Source organism: Lontra canadensis, unplaced genomic scaffold (assembly GCF_010015895.1).
Source record: "Lontra canadensis isolate GAN:19392208 unplaced genomic scaffold, GSC_riverotter_1.0 scaffold25, whole genome shotgun sequence".
Lineage (NCBI taxonomy): Eukaryota > Metazoa > Chordata > Mammalia > Carnivora > Mustelidae > Lontra > Lontra canadensis.
In genome coordinates, this window is record NW_022631019.1 from 968671 (window position 1) to 991428 (window position 22758).

At 65.4% G+C, this 22758-nt stretch overlaps 1 protein-coding gene across 1 annotated transcript; it reads right to left on the minus strand.

The window, feature by feature from the left end:
• Positions 1–937: 937 nt before the first annotated feature.
• FAAP20 (FA core complex associated protein 20) lies at positions 938–6424 on the minus strand. The gene is made up of 4 exons (XM_032863184.1): positions 6354–6424; positions 6006–6135; positions 5621–5907; positions 938–1113 (listed from the first exon to the last, which is right to left on the minus strand). Exons 1-4 carry the CDS (start codon positions 6413–6415, stop codon positions 1050–1052), a joined length of 543 nt encoding a protein of 180 aa, XP_032719075.1. The 5' UTR covers positions 6416–6424; the 3' UTR covers positions 938–1049.
• Positions 6425–22758: the final 16334 nt, after the last annotated feature.

Consider the following 22758-nt stretch of genomic DNA (forward strand, 5'->3'; position numbering starts at 1 on the left):
GCGCAGTGCGGGTCTGGGCAAGAGGACATGTGTCCGTAGTGCAGACCGCACAGCGGAGCCTCGCTGCCTGGACATCCCACATACCTGCCCTCTGGTGACCACTGCCCTCTGGTGACCACTGTCTCCTGTCTCCGGCTGTGCTTCTTCCAGAAGCCCCTACGGCAGGGGTCACGCAGCATGCGGTCTGCAGACTGGCACCTTGCCCTCGGTCACACGCAGTTTCCTCCACGGTCTCTGCTCCACCGCTGACCTGCCCCCTACCGCCACCGCTCTGCAGCCACCGTGGAGGCCATGCAAGCCCAGCTCTCCCGCAGTCTGCGGGCTGTCGCACGGCAAGGAAAATTACCTCCAGACGCTCTCGTGCCCCGTCCTCCACTTGCCCTGGAAGCACAACCACCCCCTGGCCGGTGCGTAATGTTCCGGCATGCTGGCCTGGACTCTCCCCTAAGTCCCCGCCTGCCCAGTGGTGAGGGGTCTTGGGCCCAGGCGGCCAGCACCGCGGAATGAGCGGTTCATCCGGGGAGGTGAAGCGCGGGCGAGTGGGGTGTGCGGAGGCGGGAGGACGTGCGACCCGCCGTCCAGCTGTCTGCAGGGGCCGCCTGTTCCGCTCAGCAGACTGGGCTCCTCCTCCCGGGGCTGGGGTCCGTCCGCCACGCACCTCTGTCCGCTTCTGACGGCAGAAGAGCACACTGCTTGGCGAGGCCAGAAACAGAAAGGAGCCCGTGTGTCAGTCCCGACACACACACGCCAGGAGTCCACACTTTGTTTTTTTTAAGACTTTATTTATTTGACAGACAGAGATCACAAGCAGGCAGAGAGGCAGGCAGAGAGAGAGGGGGAAGCAGGCTCCCCGCGGAGCAGAGAGCCCGATGCGGGGCTCGATCCCAGGACCCTGAGACCATGACCTGAGCCGAAGGCAGAGGCTCAAGCCACTGAGCCACCCAGGCGCCCCAAGTCTACACTTTTAATACGCGGCTTTCAAGGCGGAGGACATGGTTCTGGCCGAGGGCCGGGGCCTCTGCACGGGCTGGGCTGGCGGGAACGTCGGCTCACCACACCACGTCTTCTGCACTTTCCGCCAAGCACTGAGCAAGGTGGCGATCGACGTCCAGACTGCGAGAGGGAGGAGTCGGTCATCCACACACAGGGAACGGCTGGCCACACGCCGCCTCACCAGGGCACCCGCCACGGGCTCCTGCCCTCCCCTGGTGTAACCACCACACCAAAGGTCAGCCGGAGAGAACCCCATGACAGTCTCCATAGCCAGTCAGAAACGGGGGACGGGGGAGGTCCAGGGGCGGCCACACGATCCAGAACAGGTCAAATGTCCCCATCAGGGGACACATTCTCAAGGCTCACCCAGGTGCCCACATCTGAGGCTGGCGGGGGAGGGGTGCCCTGTGTCTGCTTGGGCCTCCTAGGGCCTTCGGGAGCCCACTTGGCTTGACAACCTCACGGCTCCCAGCAAGCTGCTTGTCCTGGAGCCCAAAAGCCCACCTGGTGGCTCCCTGACCAGGCCTCACAGTCGAGGGTGGCCCTTTCTCAGTCCCCAGCCTGCCCACGGCTGGGGCTCTGTAAGAGGGTCATGTCCTTACCTATAAAACCCACCCCACTTGGCACCCCAAAAAGGAAAAGCACGAAGACTGGGGCCCCAGGAACATGACCAGGTCCATCCCGAGAGGTAGGGACAAGAAGTGGGGGGAAGGGGGGCATGCAGCTCAGGTCTGAGATTGTGTTTTCTTGACGTGGGGAGACCAAGCCCCCTCAGAGATGGGGTTCAGTGAACCTGGGCTGCCATCCTACAACTCTGCGGGCACTGAGGCCTCTCGGTGTCCAGTGGGGTGTGGGGCAGGGTCTAGATTCGTGGCACAGAGCACTTTCCATCCCTGGTCTCATCTGACCCCATGGAGGAGGGCGGGCAGGCAGGACTGTCTCCGGTGTGCTTGAGAACCGTGGATGGGCAGCTTTTGTCTGTGCCCCCGAGTGGCAGAGCTCGGGTGCTCAGCAGGACTGCTGGGGGACACCTCCACAGAGAGGCCGAGCCCACCGGCGGTGACCAGCAATGCTCCTTGTGTCCACCCAGCAGCTGGCCTGCCTCAGCCCCTTGGCCTCCTGCTACCCCGATGCTCCCGACAGGCCCAGCCTCCCTGTACCTCCCCGGGTTCGGCAGCATGGATGACGACCCACCTCGCACTGGGACTTAAACATCCCCCACAGCCTCTGCCCCAGACCGAGCACGTGTCATGGTGGCCGGGGCCCCACCTGCACCCTACAGAGTGGACGCCAGTCCTGCCCCCGCGGCTCTTCCCAGGTGGGCACCCTGGGTCTCTGCAGCTGGCAGAGCAGACACCCCCTCTGTCGCTGTGGGTCCCACGGGACCCTCTGGGACGCCTCTGCGCCGTGACCTCGCAGGTGGTCTGCCCAGACGGCGTCTCCCTACCCGCAGACGTGACCTTTCCTCTGCCCGTCTAGAGCCATCCTGGTCAGCTGGCCACGCTCACTGGCCAGACTGGAAGGGCCTGTCCCTGGAGCATCACTGCAGACAGCGTGGGCCACGCCACGGCCTCTCCCCCCACTGCTCTGGGCGCCTGTGCCCCTTCTGGTGGCCACTAGCTGCCCTTTCAGAATCTAAGGTTGGTCCGCGTGCTCCCGAGCAGCTGGGCCGCTGCGTGCCCCCTCGAGGCTGCCGCAAGAGTCTAAGGGGTGAACAGGTCATCTCGTCTGCAGTTTCCAGGTGGCACCTCTCGGTGGGGGGGGGGGGGGTGCCCTCTGGGACCCTCCAGACCTCCCCCTACTAAGAGAACTTGGTCTTGGCGGCCTCCCACCACAGCTTGCCCCGAGACGGGCCCGCCTCACCGTGGCACGGAAGCCTGGTGTGCGGACAGCCGGCGCGGCTGCAGGACGGGAGACCGGCCCGAGAGCCTCTCCCGACGGGACCGGACGGCGGCCCGCGGGGGCTCGGCACCGTACGATGCCAGGCTCTCCTCGCACACATGGGACGAGACTCAGCTTCCGGCTTCCCCAGCCCCACGTCAAGTGGCCCGTGGGGGTCTGTCTCCCCAACCGCCCCTGTGGCTTGCAGGCATCAGGGAGCCCACAGAAGCCGTGACCGCAGCAGCAAGCAGCTCTCCAGGGCGCGGGGTCTCACAGCCCGGCGTATCCACTGTGTAACCGCTCGTCACACTGCAGAATAAAACCGACCTCTGAGTGACCTGAAAACACTGCCTTGAGGATAACGGTGGGCGCGTCCCACAGCACCGTGTCCCCAAAGCACACATGCCACCAGAAGCCATCAGGTCACCAGTCGCCCCCACGGCCCGTCAGAAGGGCTGAGCACTGCTTCGGTCTCCCATGTGTCCCACGTGGGGCGCCCGGCTGGCTCAGTCATAGAGCATGTGACTCTGGACCCCGGGGTCATGAGTTCAGGGCCCAGCTTGGGTGTAGAGTTTACTTAAAAACATTTTTTGAGGGGCGCTTCATCAGTTTAAGCATCTACCTTCGGGTCAGGTCATGATCCCAGGGTCCTGGGACTGAGCCCCAAGTTAGGCTCCCTACTCAGTGGGACCCTGCTTCTCCCTCTCCCACTGCCCCCGCTTGTGTTCCCTCTCTCGCTGTCTCTAGTAAATAAATATTGTAAAAATAAAACTTGTAAAATAAGGGATAATGTATATCAAAAAAGTCCTAAGAATCACTAAAAGCTGACGCTTTTCTAGGGAAAGTCACAGGCTGGTAGAACAGCTTAGTTACCCTGCGCACCTGCTACGTGAGACCCGCCCGGAGCCCAGGCAGTCTCCTTGCCCCAGGGTCCCGAGCATCCCACCAAGGGCCAACCTTTGTCTGCAATGACCCGTGTCCCCCCCGTCTCCCCAGTCACTGCGAGGACCTGAGGGGTGTGCGGCCCCAGCACCCAACCCCGTGCAGCCACATGGAAGAATGTGCTACATGTGGATCCAGACACGCCGCAGCCTGGACCCCACGGCACCAACACCTACTTCGGAAAACAATGAGGCAGTCTGCCAAGCCCTAACTGAACTGCTTATAAAACTCAAAACGGGAGCTTTTTTCTCTCTGATGTCTCTGTCGTCCGGAGTCTTTTCTTGCACTGGGCAGAAAAGCCAGCATTCCCAGCACAAGCCCATCCAGAAGAGGAGGAAAAGGGGGCACCCTGAGAGCTTCTGCCAGGAAAACAAACTTCCCTCTAGAGCCTGCTGTGGCATCCTCTGGCCCCGGGATTCGTGGACTAGCGGTGAGGCAGAAAGGCCACTACTTTTAAAGAGCGTTCTCGGCATTCTCAGAACTGGCCAGCGGGACTCGCGGTTCACACCCATCCCAAAACACAAGTACGCGCAGGGGGCAGTGCAGGGAGGCGCTGGGTCTGCAAACGTTTTGAAAATATCCTGGTGCTCCCAGGGGCCACTGAGCCACGTCCTCCAGGCCCGGCCTGTGGCTCCGCCTGCTGGGGCTTACCCACACGCTGTCCCCGTCCAGGACAGCCACTGTCTCGCCCAAACCAGCCCGCTCCCGCCTCCCCAACCCTGGGCTGCGGGGCACAAGGAGAAAAGCATGGGGGTACTGGGCTCACCCCAACACCGGGCTTTCAAAGCCGGCTCCGGTAACAGCAGCGCAGGCTGGGGGAGCCGACACGCAACCAGAACTGGACGCCGCGTCTCCGGTAAAAGCAGCACCTAAAGACCTGCACGAGCACGTTGTGCGCTTACCCAGGCCACGGCTTTGACGGTGTCTGCTTTGCCATCCGCTGGGTCGCCCTCCCCATCCGGGATGGTGTTTGCTTCCGGACAACCAGGGAGGTGGCCTGTGACCTGCACGCCACCTCCCAGCCACAGGACATTTGCAACTGGCCCACTTACCAAAAACTGCTGTCCGCTCGCTATACCCGCACCCGTGACCCCCACACCGGCGTCCCTAGCTGTGTGACACGTAGCCCACGAGCTGGGCACTCTGGGTTTAACAGCTCAGCAACACTGACTCCACTCCCCTCACTTAAAAAAAGATATGAAGAGGGACTCCTGGGCTGCTCAGTCAGTCAAGAGCCTGACTCTTGGCTTTGGCTCAGGTCATGATCGGGCTCCACGCTCAGCAGGGAGCCTGTCTGGTCCCTCTCCCTCTGTCCCTCTCCCTCTGCCCCCCTCCCCAATCGTGTGCACTCCCTCTCTCTGTAAAATAAATACATCTTTAAAAAAAAAAAGAATATAAAGACATACAATGAGTTCTTGAGGTAAAACAGCATCTCCAGACACACAAAGTCCCCATTTTTAAAACCCATCCCCTATGAAAATTCAGGTGGGACGCTTTACACAGGAAACTGCTTGGTGACCTGAAGCCCCAGAGGGGCCCTGGAGGCGGCCTCGCCTGGGGATGGCCGCCACCACCAGGGTCCCTGAGACTCAGAGGTGGGGCTCCCTGCACCCCTGCTGCAGAGCCGGCTCCGGGGAGACTGCAGCCTGGCCCCGGGGCTCCAAGGGACGTGCGAGAGGGGGACCGGCAGACCCGTACACCCGCGTCGTCTGGCGAACGGGGTCAGTGGCTGCGCTCCGCCGGCTCCGCAGGCCAAGTACGGGGTTGCGGTCAGAGGAGGGAACCGAGGTCCGGGCGCACTCACCCGGGGGAGAAGTTGGCCTGGCACATGGGGCAGCTCCGCAGGGTCGGCGCGGCCTCCCACAGCTGCTCCCGGGCTCCAGGGGTCCCGCGGGGCTCCGGTTCGGGGCGTCGCTGCGGGGACCGGGCCGGGGACCCCGAGCGTCCCCGGGCCCCAAGGAGCACGCGGTAGGATCGTCCTGGGCCCCCGTCTCCCCTCGGGGCCGGCGGGAAGGGCGTCCAGGAAAAGGTGCGGGCTCCCACGGTGAACACCTCGGGGGGCGCGCTGCGCTCCGGGCCGCCGCCGGGCTCCTGCCGAACCGGGTCGTCGGGCCGCGTCACCGGCACCGCCCCGGGCAGGGCCCCGCCCCCTTCCACGCCCGGCCGCCCCGGGGGCCCCCGCCACGCACCGGGCCGGGGAAGGCGGGCAGCGGCGGCAGCTCTCCGTCGGGGCTCAGATCCGCGCTCGCGGCGCGCAGCAGCTCCGCCCACGGCCGCGCGCACTCGCCGCCGTCCCCCGGGAGGGGCGCCCCGCGGCCGCTGGGGGTGCGGGGAGCAGTCAGCGGGGGTCCCGGCGGGGGAGAGGGGTTTGGGGGGGACAACCCCGAGGGGGCGGGCGGGCGCGGAACCGAGTGGGGTTCCGGGAAACACGTGGGTGCGCGGGCCTGGGCCCCAGAGCGGCCGGGGGACGCGGGCCTCCTCTCCCATCCCCGGCCAGCCCCACCCCATCCCTCTCTCCCCCCGGCCTCCGGCCTCACCCGGCCCCCGGGGACGGCCTCCGGCGGCGTAGCCCGGGCCGCGGCCTCCGCGCCGCCTCCATCCGCCCCTACCCGCGCGTCCGGCGGAAGTGAGGGGCCCGCCGCAGACCCCGCCCCGGCACAGGCCCCCCCCCCCCCCCCACCCCGCCCCCCCGCCAGGGACCCCGCCCCCGGCACAGCCTGTTTCCCCCGCCCCGCCCCTCGTCGGGGACCCGCCCCCCGCGCCAACCTCGCGTCTGAAAAACGCCGTGGACCTGGGCCCGCCCCCTCCCCGCGCGCCCCGCCCCCTCTCCTGTCAGCGCTGGACACCGCCCCTGGACCCCCACCCCACCGCGCAGCCCGCTCCTCGGGCCCTGAGGCGGCCTCCCCTTTGGGACGCTGTCGGAGGGGAAGGAGTCCTGACCTCCGCCTTGGAGGGGACGGAGGCCGCCGTTCCTTCCTGCACCGGAGGTGGGACTGAGGTGGGGAAGGCCGGGCGGCCCCGGGGGGCTGACTTCCAGCTGAGACAGACTTGCGGGTGGGGGGGGACCCATCTCCTGCTGTGGTCTGGAGGCTTGGGGTCCGCAGAGTCTTGGGAGGAGGAGCTGGGCGTGAGTCGGGTCGCGGGACCCCTTCCCCTTCTGCCCCGGCTGCTCCCCTCAGCTGGAGCCCACCTGCTCCGCGGCTCCGCGGTCTCCGCGGCGCCGCACAGCTCCCGGCTTCGGTTTCCCGCTCCGTCCAAGGGGGCTCGGCCTGTCCATCTCAGGACCGTTGTGTTTCCCTCTAACGGGAGGAACTTGGTTCTCGGAGTTAAGAGAAGGAGAAGAGAGGCACCGAGTTCCGTGTGGCCCGCCAAGGCCGGCGTCCTGGGCCAGGGGCTGGGTGGCGGGGGTCCTCCGGGTTCAGGGCCTGGGAGGGGATTCCCGGAGACCCAGGGCCCAGGTGCTCGGTCCAGCCACCACTCGATCCACCACTTGGTGGCAGCAGATGCCCAGGGCACTCTCGGCCGCTTCTGCTCCTGCAGAGCCCTGCCCGGTGGGCCCCAGGGTGACCCCCCACTCTCACCAGGGCTGCCGTGTGCAGGGGGCTGGGTGGCAGCGACTCCCCTCCATAGACAAGCAGATGTCCTTGGCGGTGCTGGGACCCCTCGGCTCTCCCCAGTCCCAGCAGCTTTGAGGCTCTGCACCCTCTTCCTCAGGGGCTCCCACAGCACTGATCCAACCTCCTCACCTTCGCCCCTCCGCAAGCCACCGTCCTGCCCTCCTCCAGTCCCAGGCCTTGGGCACCCCCTCACTGCACACTCCAGTCCAAGGGCCCCCCATCCCTGAGTCAGCATTGTTCTCCGTGGTGCTGAGGTCACCCTGCATCCAGTGGCCAGTGCAGACCTCCACAATGGGGACGGGCTCGTTCACCAAACACTCCCTGAATATCTCCCTACGTCAAGGATTGTTCTAGATTCCGGAGGCCTCCAGGGGACAGAGACCTTGGTCCTGACCAACCGGAAACAGGCCCCACATGCATAAATGAGCAGTCACCACGCAGGGTGGTCCCGGGAGACCCCGAAGGAGGTAGCCTGCAGCCGGGCCTGCTCCCAGGAAAGGGCACCCCAGATGTGAGGGCTCCCGGGTGGGGCTCGGTGCGGGTGTCCGGCAGACCCAGGACCACCAAACAGCTTGTGTCAGCGGCTCCCAGACATGGGCCCATGGCCTGGCTGCAGCTTCCGCAGCTTCAAAGCCTTAGCCGGGTGCCCACGGGGACACTCAGAGGGAGGAAGGCATAGCTGAGCCTCAGAGAGTCAGTGTGCACTCAGCTCCCCGGCCATGCTGGGAAGGCGCGTGGGGACATTGGTGCGAGCAGCTACTGCTCCTGAACGGGGGCTCCTGGAGATGTACACTGGGGTCTTCAGAGTCCCAGCCACTCCTGCCCCTTCCCGTCCCCTTCTCTACAGGCCTCACACGGCCCCACTACCCGACTGAGAAGGGCAGAGCAAGGCATTGGCACAGAGGGGTCTCAGATGGGCCACAGACGAGGGCCTGGGCCTAAAAGCAGGTGCGCCAAGTCAGGGCTGGCCTGAAGGATCCTGGCTGCAGCCTATGGCACAGAGGTGGGGGTGGGGGCGCCCTGCTCCTTGCCCTGAGCCAGCCTGGGGGTCCTCGTTTGCCCTTGCCAAGGGCGAAGCTGGGACCCCCAGGCCAGGCCTGCACTCACTGGCAGAACAGAGGCCCTCAGGGCCTGGTCTTCTGGGGGCAGCCGCGCCAGAGCCCTGCGTACAAGCTATCCTCCTGGGGGGCTTCTCCTCTCTGGTTTCATCCAGCTGCTGGGGATTAGCTCCCCTGTTAGGGCCGGACCCAAGGCCTGGGGCGCTTCCACGGAGCTCGGAGCTGGGGGGAGCCGTCAGGAAGTCCCGCCTGCGCCGCCGCCCCCCCCCCCAGCTGCTCACCGCCCCTGCCCGCCCTGGGGCCTTCTGGAGCAGAGCAGAGTGTGGATGACGGGACAGACCCACCTTGCTGCAGCTGTCCCCGCGTCACCGGCAAGACGCTGGAGGCTGACCAGTTGAGCGGGCTGGAATGGCTGAGCCTGCCACCGGGACAGGTGCTGAGTGGGGGCTTCCCTGGAGATTAACTTCGGATTGGGACTGCGGCTGAGCCCAAATTCCTGTTTGCAACGACCATTTCAGCCAGGCCCCATGGGGCAGAGCAGCAAGTGATCCAGGGGCCAGGGTGGGGATGCCCGCCCTGCAGCCCCGGGCAGCCCACTCTCTGCTCCCCCGGCTTTGTCCACAGGGACGGGAGGAATCTGTGGGTGATGACCTAGACCCCCTCCCCGCACAGGTGCCTGTCCCAGGACTGGACGTGTACGGCCAGCGGGTCAGGGGCCTGTCCCAGCCCAGCACCTTCCACCCAAAGAGCAAATGTCTCGGCTCCCAGTGCTCTCAGAGCCAAGGCGGGAACGGGGTGCTTGCTCCTTTGGCCAGTGCTAGCCCCAGGAGCCCAGCAGGTGCCCCCACCCCGGCCGCCTCTACTTCCCAACAGGGCTTGAGCCAGGGCAGAGCCATTAGCCTGATCCTGGCCTGGAGCCAGCTGCAGTGGCCTGAGCCCCATTTAGCTTCTCCGTACCCTCCTTGGAATTGAGGGGGGCCTGGGTCAGCCATCAGGCCACTGTGCAGATGGGGTCAAGATGGCGAGGATGGACAGACGGGGAGTGAAGCTGGCAGGCGTGACCTGGGAAGCCCTGGATAGCAGGGTGGCCTTCCAACTTCTAGGTGACACTGGCCACAGGTGCTGTGTGTGCTCACGGCGGGGGGCGGAACTGCCACCGCCCGGGCTGTGTGGCCCTCAGGGTGGCCCAGCAGCGCCTGCTCACCAGGTGAGGACAGCCTCGAACGCTGGGCTGCCTCCTCCCCAGAGCCAGGCCTTTGGATGAGTCTAGCTGGCGGGCGACACTGGGCCACAACTGCCAGCCGGGCTGTGCCAGGCCGCAGCATTCGCGGGGGTGCGGAGGGCCAGGCAGACAGGCCGGGTGGAAATGGTTGCCTGGGAAATGTGGCAGGACCCATGGGGCGGTAGGGTGGGGGTGTGGGGCCCATTCACCGGTTCGGGAACCAGGCCCGCAGCTTCCTCACGGCATGGCCTCGCCACGGACCGCGGATGCCCACGGCCGAGCCCCACCAGAGCTCACTGGGCTCAAGCCCTGGGCTGGCACAGCCTCCAGCCGCCACCCCAAGAGCCCCACAGCCAAGGAACAGCTGGGGAGTTGGCCCGGGAGGGATGGCGGCCCTGTCTCCATGCCCCATCCTGGCCACCGCCTCTCCCCCGAAGCCCCCCTCTCCCAGCGGTCCTCTCAGAGCTGGCCGCGAGGTCCCCGTCTGCCCCAGCATCCACACCCTTCTCGGCTGCTGCCCTCTGCCCAGTCACCCTGGTCCTTTCTCTGTCCTGGTCGCAGTCTGCAGCTCAGGCTTCTGCCCTCACTGTGGCCTGTAGGCGGTAGATCCTGCTGGCCCTGGGGCTCTGCTCTGGTGTCCCCTCCACCGAGAAACCCTCCTGGCCCAGCCAAAGCTCCTCCACGAGGCCTCCCTCCACGTGGTGGGTGCTCCTGGGTTTTCCTGCCCCACGAGTGGGAACTGGAGGCTGGGGGTGCGGTGTGCCTTCCCAGGATGGGGAGCCCACGCTCTACATCCAGAGCATCCCCAGAACCTCAGGGGACCAACGCAGAGGGACCCAGATTGAAGTAGCCAGCCAGTCCTGAGGGTGACCTGGGGTGGGGGGAGTGAAAGTCAAGCAGAGACCAAGCTTTGGGGATATTGGGGGTTAAACAGCGTTGAATGAAATTCCGTGTCTGCTGGGAACCTGTGAGCGTGACCCAGTTAGGAAGCCAGGTTTTTGCAGATGGAATCTGGTTAAGATGAGGCAGCCCTCGGTTAGGGTGGGCCCGCGAGCCAGTCGGACTGGTGTCCTGGTAAGAAGAGGGGAGCTTGCACACACAGCCACGAAAACACAGAGGCTGTCCGGAGCCCTGCAGCCGTGAGCCCAGAAAGCCCGAGGGGGCCGGGAAGACCCTCCCGGGGCCTTCCGAGGGAGCCCCGCCCCTCCCGTACCCTCGGCTTGGACTTGTGGCCTCTGGAGAGGTCCTGTGGTATCAGGCTGCCAGTTCAGGGCCCTCGTGCCATAGGCCCGGGATGCTCTCCTGGCTGCCAGCACCAAGGACAGTCTGGGCAGCTGGGGGCAGCTGGGCAGCCCGAACCCCCCTCTCTCATTCCCCCCTCCCTGGGTCCTGCCAACCACCCCGCAGAGTAGAGCCGGCTCAGCTTCCAACCCACGTGTTTCCTGGGGAGGGCCCACGACAGGCGATCCCAGGTCAGAGCGCTCCCGGAGAGCCTGGCTTCGGCTCTAAGGGGAGCGGCTCTCCCCATCGGCTATCTGCTGCGGGCAGACCTGCCCATAGGGGCCTCGACTTCCTGAGACGCCAGCAGGTCCCTGTGCCTTTTAGGCCCCAGACCAGAACCACGGCCGCCAGGAGCCCAGGCTGTGTCACCCCCCTGTGTGTGTGGGAGAGCTGGGACCTGGGAAACCCTCATCTCCTCCCCTGGAGGTGTGCTTGGGCTGCCTGCACGCCTGGTGTGGCCCACAGTGCAGGGGGCGCTTCTCTGTCATCTCTGTCGGAGGAGCTCCTGGGCCCTGGCCTTCCCTCCTCCCGGACTCTCCCTCCTCATTCTCCCTGCTCCTCCCCTTCCCTTCCTCCTATCCCCTCCCCTCGTCCCCTCTGCTCTCCTCCCCTCTCCTGCCCTCCTCCTTTCTCCCTCCTCCTCTCCCTCCTTTCCCTCCTCCCTCACCCCCTCTTCTCCTTTCCCCTCTGTCTCCCTCCTCCTACTTCTTTCCCTCCCCCACTCCTGGCCCTTTCCCCTTGTTCTCCCCCTCCTTCCTGTCTTCCCCTAACCCTAACCATCCTGCTCTGCCCTCCTTCTCTGTTTAAGGGCACAGAGGCCTGGGCCCTGTGTGGTGACACAGAGGCTGGGGCAGAGGTCAGTGGATGGCTATTTGACCTCCCTGGCAATAACAGGTAGAGGTCTTTGGGGACAGGGGTGGGGGGCACAGGCCGGGAGAGCAGCTTCTCTCTTACCCCACCCCCAGGAGTTATGGACCTAAAGTTATTTCATAATCTGAGTCTTACTGGGACCCTTTGGCCAACCAGAGGGCCAGGCTGCAACTAGGGGTCATAGGGTCATCAGCCTGCAACCCAGTGAGGAACACCAGTCCCAGCATAGGGTCTGTGTCTCCCCCTTCCACTTGCCAGGTTTGGGGCAGGAAGCTGGTAGGGGCGGGGGTGGGACAGAGGGCCAGGCTGGTGTTCTGCCCAGAGACCCTTGGCTTCACCCTCCAGGAGGCAGGAGCAGCTGGGACACCCCCGGGCCCACACCCGCTGGGCTTCTCCTGCCTCTGCTGCCCAGTCCTCAGACTCAAAGGCAACCTGGCCCCCCGAGGATCCTGCCTGAGGCCCGCAGATGTGTGGCCAGTGGGAGCCCAAGCCGGGGGTCAGCACCCAGGCAGGCAGCCACCCCAAGCCCCCTTGGGCGGCTGAGATGGGCCTGCCCTCCATCCTGCGGCCAGTCATCCCCCCTCCCCACCCCCTCCCTCCAGCCCCTAAGGCACGGATGCATGGCGGAGGGGTCCTGGCCAGAGCAGCAGCCCAGGGAGCCAGCCAGCCCCTCAGTCCGAGGCACCTTCAGGCCCATGGGGCCACTCGAGGGAGGAGGTTGGGGGTGGATGCCAGTGTGAAAAACACCGGGGATGGGGAGGGGAGGGAGAAGGGCCCTGCGGTCTGGAACACGGGACATGTGTGGGGTTGTTCTTGGGCATACCGGGGGCAACCCCCTCCACTCCGCGGAGTCCTGCCCCCACCCCCCAGTCAGAGCTGGGAGGACTGAGGGAACCACGGAGGCCCCTCCAGGCAGCCCCTCTCCTCCTCTGAGGCCTCCCCCTTTTCCCACAGGGAATGCTGGCCTCTCCCCGACTCTGCTCACCCACACCCGGGCTCAGGTCTCTGCTGTCGGTCATCCCACCCAGGCCGGGCAGCCGAGTCGGGGGTCCCAGCCACCGCCACACATGGGTGCCCCTCGGGGGGCAGGCTTAGCCTGGCACAGTCCACCTCTTCAGGGAGGGGATGTGGGTAGCTGGGGTCTGGGCAGCCCCTGGCCTCCCAGTGGTGGGACTGGTGGCCCCACGCCCTGCCTGGAGTGGAGGTGGGGACAGGTCCCTGCTTTCTCAGAGCCCTGCCTGGTGGTGGATCGGAGCCCGGGGCGGGAAGAGCTGCTGGACCCCTCCTCTTCGAGCTGCTTCCCCTCCCCCCTCCCCCCAACCCTGCCCTGCCAGCAGCTGCCCCAAGGGGCCCAGAACCTCAGGCCACGATCACATCGGGGCCCATTTGCCCACATCCAGCCCCGGCAATGGAGGTGCTACGGTTCACTCCATTTACAGACAGGCCTGCCGGGGCCCGGAGCCCTCTGTCCCTGTGTCCCAGACCACAAGACCATGAGCACAGAGCTGGCACTTGAACCCAGCCCTCCCCCACAGCCGCCCAGGCTCCAGGTCTCTCTGACTCCGTGGCAGTCCAGGGCCTCACATAGGAGGGACTGAGGGCACAGCATCAAGCGAAGTGTGGGGTGCTGTGGGTACTCAGGAGACCCAGCCCAAGGCTGGGCAGACCACGAGGCTCATTCCTCCTGTTTGGCGACTCCTGAGCCTCGGAGGTCCCCCTGCCAACACCCCAGACCCTTATGGAATGACTGTCCCACCCAGGCTCTGCGCCCAGGCCAGGCTGCCCCACACCGTCTGCCAAGGTCAACCTCCTGAGGCTGACACCCAGCAACCCCAGCTGCCCGGGGCCCGCTGACTCGCAGCCCACAAGTGTGGCCGGCGACCCTCCCGCACCCCCAGCCCTGGGGGCAGCAGGCCCACCTCTTGCAGGCCTGTCCTGGCTCAGGCTGCAGTCTGCGGCCCAAGAAGACCCTGAATTAATTCAGGCTCCCCACAATCTCTATCTTGAGGGGCTGTCCCCCGCTGGGAGGCACACTAGGACAGTCAGTGCCCCTCATGGAGCAGCTTCTCTTCTCCACCGGACGAGAGCATCTGGCTTTGGGGGATGGGAGGAACAAGGAAAGAGCCACCAAGCCAAGTGGACTGGGAGGATACCACCGAGATCCTGGTCTGCCAGGGCTCTCGGCCATAGGACCCCCATGGGGACAAAGAGAGGCCCTGGAGTCCTGTCACTGCCCAGCAGTCCTCCCTGAGGGCCACACACTGGGGTGGCTTTTGCCGCACAGAAATGTCTTTCTCACGTGGCGGAGGCTGGAAGTCTGAGACCAGGCGGCTGGCAGGGTCGGCTTCTGGTGAGACCCTTTCCTGGGTGACAGGAGACCAACTTCTTGCTGTGTCCTCATGTGGAGGAAGGGACGAGGGAGCTCTCTGGGGTCCCTTCTGTAAGGGCTCTAGTCCCGCCTTAGAACCTACTCACCTCCCGCAGGCCTCAGTTCCCCAGCTGGAGGTTAGGCTCCGACGTAGAAATTTTGGGGGACGTGCACGTGCAGACTGACTTGGCCCCGGCTAGGCCCCCAGGTGCGTGGCCCCCAGGTGCATGGCCGGCTGCTACCAAAGGCAGGAGCGGGGCCCTAGATGCAGGCTTCGACGTGCAGTCACACGCACATCGTGGAGGGAACATCCTTATTCCGTCCAGCTCACAAGACAGGTCACAAACCCGGAATTCTCAAGGAGAAAGTTCAAGCTTGTCTTTAGTGAAAGGACAGGGGCTGAGGCGAAAGGGGCTCCCTTCAAGCATCTTCCATCGACGCGTGTTACTCCGTGAGGGCGGGTCCCCTACTCTACCTGGTCCTGGGGGCCCACCCAGCAGGTCCAGGCCCCCAAGGGTAGAGCCAATCAGCAAAAACTCTGGGGTTGAGGAGGGGTGCATCTTCCCCTGGGGAAAACGCATGTTGGTGGGAAATATGTCGTCTTAGATTTTCAGAGTGGCTGAGGGGTGGGGCCGGCCTCTGGCCTGGTGCAAGGACCTGGGCCCAGCTCAGGGCAGGCTTCTGGTGAGGGAGACAGGCAGACCCATGGACCATGGGGACCCAGGGGGGCCTGTTCCTGACACAGGGTCGAGCAGAAGCCTCTCCCCTTGGTCATTGGGAGTGGAGCCCTCCCCGGCACCCCTCAACCTTCTCGGGTGTGGCTGGTGGATGCCTGGAGCCGGGAGACCGCAAGGCGGGAAGGAGGGCAGCCCAGCAGGGCAGAAGCGGCTGCAGACGCCCACCTGGGGGCCCTGTCCAGGCTGCGGCCCCGCACCCGAGCCCCCCTACCCCCCTCCCCCGTCCCGGGCTTCACCCTTTCATCCTCACTTCCTGTGTTCAGGCCTCAGGACTGCGGGGTCCCAATGGCCACAGAAGTTGTGTGTGGTTTGCATGTTTGCCCGTGTGCGTGTCTGTGTGTGCGTGTCTGTGTTGTTGTATGTGTTGCGTGTCTGCATGTGTGATGTGTGTGGGTACTTGTCTGTGCTCTCTTCCCCAGAGCTGGATCCCAAGGCTCCTCCTGACCAGGGTGTTTCCCACAGGGGAAACTGAGGTCGGAGGGGCTCTGCCGCATGTCCGGTATGTCTTCTAGGCATTTGGCCTGAAGCTCCCGCTCCCACGGGGTGGGTGCCGCGGCGGGCCCCAGCTCCCAGGGAAGGTCCCCGGGGGGGCAGCCGTGGTGAGAGCCCTCAGACCCGCCTCCCCCGCCTTCCTCCCTCTCAGCGGTGCCCTCGCTCCCTGCCTCTCTCCCTCTGCCCCTCCTGGCAAGCAGATTGCAATCCAGCCTTGTTAACTTCTCCACTGCAGCCCTTCCAAGTTAAACATTACTCGCGGAGACAAGGCCGCTGGGCAGCACTTGGCCTGGAGGTGGGATGGTCTGTGGAAGGTGCTGGGCGGAGGCCTCTGCCAGGCCTGTGGCCACAGGACCCTCCCTGCGGTGTCTGTGGGGCCGGGGGATGGCAGGCCGGGCAGCCTGCTCCCCGTACCCACGTCCCTCCCACCGCACGTCCAGCTTTGAAGGTCCTGGGCAGGCCGGGAGGGGCTTCCCGGGATCACAGAGGGGCAGGCCTAGGCCAGGTGAGGGCCCTCCTCTTGGCCGTGCCCCCAACCCCGTGGCAGGCCAGGGGCAGGACTGGGGACAAAATGTTCGGAAGAGTAGTCTCGGCTGCTCCGAGTCGATTCTCTGCGCCCAGGCCTCAGTGCTCCCAGCAGCCAAGTGGGGCCGGGGTGCCCTTTGCTGAACTTCCCTCCCGTTCACCCCCCCTGGCGGCGGTTCCGCCCTGGCCTGTCAGTGATGGGCTGTGGGGCTGGGGGCCTCTCTGGCTCAGAGCGGTGCCTCCCAAGACCCCCTCCCCCGGGGGAGCTAAGCTGGGGGTGAGCAGCTGGCTTCGTAAGTCATCTAAGTGCCCCCCGTCCCTCCTCCTTACTCCGCTGCCCGCTCCCCGCCCCCACCTCAGCCTGAGCAGAACACGTCGTCGGCTGAACAGAGCTGAGCCTGGGGGCCTCGCGTGGGGCCTGGCAGGGGCCCAGATGGTCGGGTCAGGAGGAAAGGGTAAAGGCAGAGGCAGCCCCAGGAGCCTGCCTGTTATATGAAGACCTCGAGTGAGAAGGGCAGAGGGGCAGAGCCACGCAAAGTCCGGGCAGCGCGGCCTGCGGGTGCTGGGGGTGCCGTCTCCCCAGCTGTTCCCGCGCCACGAGCTGTTCATCCTCGAATTTCACACCACTCGTGTGAAGTCTGCTCCCCCGCCCTCCCTGTCCAGCGGCTCCCAGGACCCCGCGTGCCCCTTTGTGTCCTGTCTGGACAGAGCCTGTTGGAGCAGGGGTTTCCCCAGACGAGCCTTGTCCACCTCCTGCTAGGGTTACCCCCACTTCGGGAGGCACGGCGGCCTGCCCCGGGCCCCTGCAGGGCCTCCCCCAACTCCGCGCCCTGGGCCGTGGGACAGCGAGGCCCCTGGGGAGGGGGCAGGTGGGAAGGCCCACCTGCGCAGCCAGCGGCGCTCCCCGCACGCCAAGCTGTGAGCGTGTCTGTGTGGGGCTCCGGAGACAGGGCCGCCCACCTGCGAGCCTCGTGCCCGGGCCTGCGAGTGTGCCTGCCCACGTCAGACGGGGCGAGTTGGGGCGTCGTACCTCAGATGGAGCAGGAGGACAGGAATGTGAGCCTCGAAAACACCTTCTTCGATACTGTTTCTGGGAGCAGAGATGGAGGCTAACAGCACGGCGGCTGGGCGTCTCCTTTGCCCTTCCGGATGTCGGCAGGACAGACTGTGGCCCTGACCCCCTGACTGGCCGCGGCCGGGGCGGCACAGCCCCACGACGCCCTCTCTGCCCTCCCTAGGTCACTCCTTTCTTTGAACCCCAAGCCCCGTGTCTGCTTTCAGGGAGGGGGAGACTGCTGGGGGGGGGGGCTGGGGTTTATTTTGTTGTGGTGCCTTTGGTGACGGGGAGGAGCAGACTCTGCTCCGGGGCGACCCCCGCATCCCAACAGGCCCCGTGGCGGGCCCACCCAACCTGGTGGGCTGCTGGCGGGAAGGGAGAGAGGGCCTGGTCTGGGCAGGAGGGGCGCCCCCGGCAGCTCTCCCCACCCCGCAGGCCACAAGGGTACCTCACCACTTCCACTGGGCAGACAGCAAGTCCCCGTGCGGACTAAGAACCCCCCACGACCTGAGGTGTTTCTCCAGGAGGGGCCCACACTCCCACCAGGTCCCAAACGCCCTCGGACTGCGTCGGGGCTGATGACGGACCTTGGGCTGGACGTTACAGGGATGGCTGGGTAGCGTGACCCTGACAGACAACAGCCTATTGCTGGACTGGAGGAGACCTGGCCCCCCGAGAACGGGCCACAGCCCCCTAGTTCGGCTGCCCGATCAGGACCAAGGTGTAGAGCATGTGGCCCACGACAGGCCTGGACAGGGCAGCTGGGTGCGGGAGGGGACCCCAGGCCCACCGGCACAGCCCCAGGGCCTCCGCCGACCAGGCCACAGGCCCTCCCAGCACCGCAGCCACCTCCGAGGCCCTCCGCCACGGTCCCCGCTGTCTGATGAGGGAGCTGCGGGGCCTTCCCAGGCCAGACAGGCGGCTGCCCGGGCAGACAGCGAGGCCTGGCGCCGGCCTGCCCCTGCCTCCCCAGCCGCTAGGGCCCGCGGCAGCTCCCACAGGGCAGCCGGCGTGGCAGGGAGCCCAGAGCGGGAGGGAGGGCCGCCCCTGGGCCTGTGCCCTCCGCCACGGGGCTCCGGCGGCCGCACGCGGGGAGGGACAGGGCCGCAGCCGCTGAAGGCCCCGCGCTGGGCCGGCAGGGGACAGGAGAGGCCACCGCGACCGCGGCCTCGGGGGCTCGGCCTGGGGCGCCCAGGGGCGCGAGCTGGGGTCCCGCGCGGTGGCGCCCGGGGGGGGGGGCTGGGCGGCAGGAAGGGGAAAGGTGACGTCATTGCCGCCTGGAATCTGCTGTTTGGAGGTGTCGCCATGGAGACCGGAAGGCTGGGGCGGGTAAAAATAGCAAACCCAAGAGGGTGTGCGTTCCAAGAACTCAAGTCTCTGAAAAGAAAGGAGCCGTGGTCTTGTTTCGCGCGGGGACAGAGGCCGGGGGCGGGGGCTGGGGAGGGACGGCGGCATTTCCGCCTCCGGGTGTCCCCGCCGCCCCGGGGAGCTTTGTCCCCAAGCAGGGCCTGGCCCTGGGCTCCCTTGCCGGGTGCCGGGCGGGGGTTGGGGGAACCACTAGCTCCGGACTGGACTTGGCTGGGTTTCCTCCCGACTTTTCCTTCGAGGCAAAAGGAAGCAGAGGGCTTCCCACCCCATCCAGGCCCAAGCCTGCCCCCGACCCCCACCAGCAGCCCCCCAAGGAGCAAAGAGCTCAGAGCACCCCAGCCCCCCCAGCAGCCCCCCAAGCCGCCTGCCCCCGATTTTCCTTCCAGGCCGGCCGGTGCCCTGCCTGCTGCTGGCCAGGCCAGGAGAGGGCTTGGCCATCCCTGAAACGCCGGGCTAGTGCTGCCTGCATGTCCCTTTCGCTGTGTCTTCTGGGGGTCCACTGTGTCCTCACGGGTCACCCTCAGTCCCAGTCACAGAAATGAGGCAGGGGGCCAAGGTCCCCTGGCCCGTCTCCTCCAACAGCTGAGAACCAAGAGTCCTGGGAGGAGCCTTGAAGTGCTCCCTGGGCTGGCGCGCCTCCCCCCACCGCAGCTGTCCTCCTGGGGGCTCCTCTCCTTCAGGTGGCCGTTCACCGGGGGAGCCTCTGTTCTGACCAAAGTGAAATCTGGTCGCTGTTCCTCCCAAGAGCACAGTCCTGGCTGAACCGTCTTTGGGCTTCGTGCCCATGGATGACCAGGTGTCCTCAGAGGAGCCCAGAGCCCCCAGCGGTGGGTGCCGACGGGGGCAACTCCCAATCCAGAGAGAGAGGAAAGCCCGAGCTCCTCCCGGGGGCAACGACCAACGTTGCCCTGGGGAAACACCTGCCTTTCTTCCTGAGGCTGAGGCAGGCTGGGTCGGCACCCCCTGCCCTCCAGGGTGTCCCTGCCAAAGGACCCGCAGTCTCTTCTGTGCAGAAGACCGGCTTGTTCTCAGAGGGGTGCCGGCTGGGACAGGGGATGGGCAGCCCCTCCCTCTGCACGGGGACCCTGGGAACATGAGAGTCTCCCCTCTTGGGCCCAGACCCCCTTGGCTGGTGGTGGTTGGCGGCTGGAGCAGGAGAGGGAAATGGAGCCCCGTGCAGGGGGAGCTCATTCCCCCAAGAAATAGCTCACATGCCTTATGTAATGCGTGAGCTCACTCGAAGGCCTGCCAGGAATGACGGCAGGAGGGCGGGAGGGGGCCTGCTCAGGGAACCCAGTGTGTCTCTGATTTGCAGTTTACAATTTTCAGGGAGAGGAGCCTGCGGCCTTGATTCCAGGAGAGAGGGGCCCTGGGCCCTGGGTCCCCCTGGTGTGGGAGGAGGCCCAGAAGGGGCCCAGCACAGTGGCCAGGACTGGGGTGCAGGCCCCGCTCCCCCCACCAGCCAGGTGCTGACGGGACCCCCGTAAGTCATCTAAAATTCTCTTGGGAGCATCTCAGGGAGGCCTGGAGGAACGGGCACTCTGCCCTCGCCCTCCTGCCCTGGCCTCCTCATCATGGGACGATGCCGCTCCGAAGATGTCTTCCCCATTTCTGCCTTCCCAGCCCCTCCCCACCATGTGGTCTCTCCCCTTTGGGGTGTGCGGTGCCCCCCACATCCTCTACAGGAGGCTCGAACTCTAGACCCAGCCCAGTCACTCTGTCGAGACCTGGAGGGGCTGCCTGCCGTGGGGCTGGGGTGGTTCTTAGGGCGTGGGGGTCACGAGGGCAGTGCCTTGCAGCTGAAAGGGAGTCGGGGGGGGGCGGTCACTGGGCCACACAAGTGGCCCGTCTCATCTGACTCTGTCCGTGGCTCAGTTAGTTCACCAAGATTGAAGGAGTGTCTGTCTGCTGGCCACTCACTGCTGGAGGGACAGAGCCCCCAACAGGCAAGGGCAGGTGATAGGCCTAGTGCAGCTAGCACCAGGCAAGAGGAGGCTGGCTCCAGGGCCCCGGTGGGGGGCACAGGAGGGCTGAGGACAGTACTGGGAGCCCAGGAAGTGTGGCAGGAAGGACAGAAAGGGGGGCAGTGAGAGGAGCCGTGGGCCCAAGGGAGGGAAGATAGGCCTGTGTCCTGGTGCTGGGGGTGTGTGGGGGCGGGGGGGGACGTCACTGGTGGGTGTGGGGGCCCAGGAGGTGGGATGCCCTCTGCACGATTGGAAGGCGGACCCCATGCCTTCCCCAGCTGCTGGGAAGTAGAGGGGCTCTCTGGAGGGATGGGCCTGCACGCAGGGCCGGGTATGGGCCCCCACAGCAGGGCTCCTTGCTGGCCCTCTCTGGATGCCGGGGTCACTGGAGTCTGGCCCTCAGAGCTCCCACTGGCCCCTGCCGGCTCACCACAGCCTACCTGTCCGGACCCTGCCGCAGGCTCCCACCCCTGGACTGCTTGGCACCTCGGGCAGCTCCCGGGCCGCCCTGAGCCTCCTCGTGCGCCACTTTGACAGGGGGATGGTAGCACCCCCGCCCCCAGCGCCGGAGGGAGCCATACATGAGTGGGCTCACAGCCCCTGGCACCCAGATCCCACTTCTTCCGACCACGTGGCCTTCTGCTGTCACCAGCAGTGTGGCCGCTCCGGCCCCGGGACGACTGTCTTCGGAAGGTGCCGGAGAAAAACTTCCTGCAGACCAGAGCTGGCCCTTCTGGCCCCCATCGGGGTCTCCACACACACTGGGTGGCACTCAGCAAGGTCTGCAGGACAGAGAGAGAGTGGGGGTGGGGGGCCTTGAAGAACACTGGTGATGTCCTGGCCCTGGCGTCCCCTCTGCCCTGCAGCGCTGTGCCCTCACCCCTCACTGTTGATGTGGAGGGGGCTGGGACTGCGGCCGGGCGGTGGCTGCCCTGTGATCGGTGGGGCACGGCCGGAGCCCTGGGCAGGTCATGCCCGGCAAGGTGCACATTCCAGAGCAGCACAAGGTGCTTGTGGGGACAGGGTCCTGGGGGCAGGGATGGGCCCGCAGGGCAGACCGCCCACACAGGCTCTCTGTGCACCCCTCCAGGCTGAGTCCTCTCTGGAGTGCCCCACCAGCTGAGGACACAGGACCAGAGCCAGGTCAGCAGGCCCCTGAACGTGGAGCCCTGGCAGGGGGTGGGAGTGTCTGTCCCCCTCCCTCATTCCCGCTCAGCTTTGCTTCTGCTCTGGCTCCTCGACCTCAGGGTGCTCTGTATTGGCTGAGCTGTTCTTCCCACCTGGGCCCTGGGGCCTGGGCTAGGCCCCCTCCCAGGCTGGTGTGGGCCCAGAGGTGGGAGCTAGCAGCCACCTGGGTCCCAGGCAGGACTGCGCAGTCTCCCAAGAGCCCCAGCCAGCTTCCTCCAGCCGCTGAGGCCAAACCTGCCACGGTCGGGGGCTGCCAGGCTGGCTGTGCCATGGAGCCCCAGGGTAATTGTTTGGCATGGGAAAGGGTACCCTGCTTTTCCCTCCTCCCACCTCCAGGAAGACAAGGGCAGCTCCTGGGCAGGGGACAGGTGCATGGGGGTGTTGCCCACAGAGGGAGACAAGCAGGATTTAGGGGCACAGGGTGAGGCCGTCAGCCCCTACAGCAGCGTTCTGAGCTCACCTTCTCATTCCCAGTGGCAACCAGAGTGGGACCCCCGTGGCCATGGTCAGGTCTCTGCTCAGCTTCCCAGGTGCCTTGGTTGACCCCCACAAGGCAGGTCTTAAATGCATGCTGGATGCTGGGACCCGTGTGTGACCCTGCACAGCCCCTGGTCCCTGACCATCCCAGAGGAGGCAGATGCACCCCCTCCGCCATGTGGGATGAATGGGCCATGAGGCCGACCCCACAAAATGTCCCGTGGGGAATGGGGGGGTCCTTCCTTGCCAGAATGGGCCAGGGGACACAACAAGGGAACGTCAACAAAGCCAAAAACAGCTTCTTTGGAAAACTCGGAGGTGCAGGTTGTCACAAAGAAGAAATTAGAAATATCTACAGTTCCCTCATTTGGCAAAAACCAGGATCTTGTTTTCTGATACAGGAACTAAAGTCTGTGCAAGTCTAAGCGCCGTGTCCGCCGCGGCCGGGAGTTTTGATTGGCACCGTTTTCATTATCATTTTGCTTTAAAACATTTTGTAATTCCCATTTTAATTCCTTCTTTAATCAATGACGTATTCAAGGTATCGTCTCCTGAGCTGTGAATTTCGTGGTGGGAATGTGAGTTCATTTTTCTTTGTTATTTATTTTCAGTTTAGAGTTCTGGTGTGTGTGTTTGAATTCTTAGCAAAGAAAGACAGATACATAGATGAAAAGAACAGAAAGAACCCCAAAGGTCAGGACACTTTCATCAAGTCTGT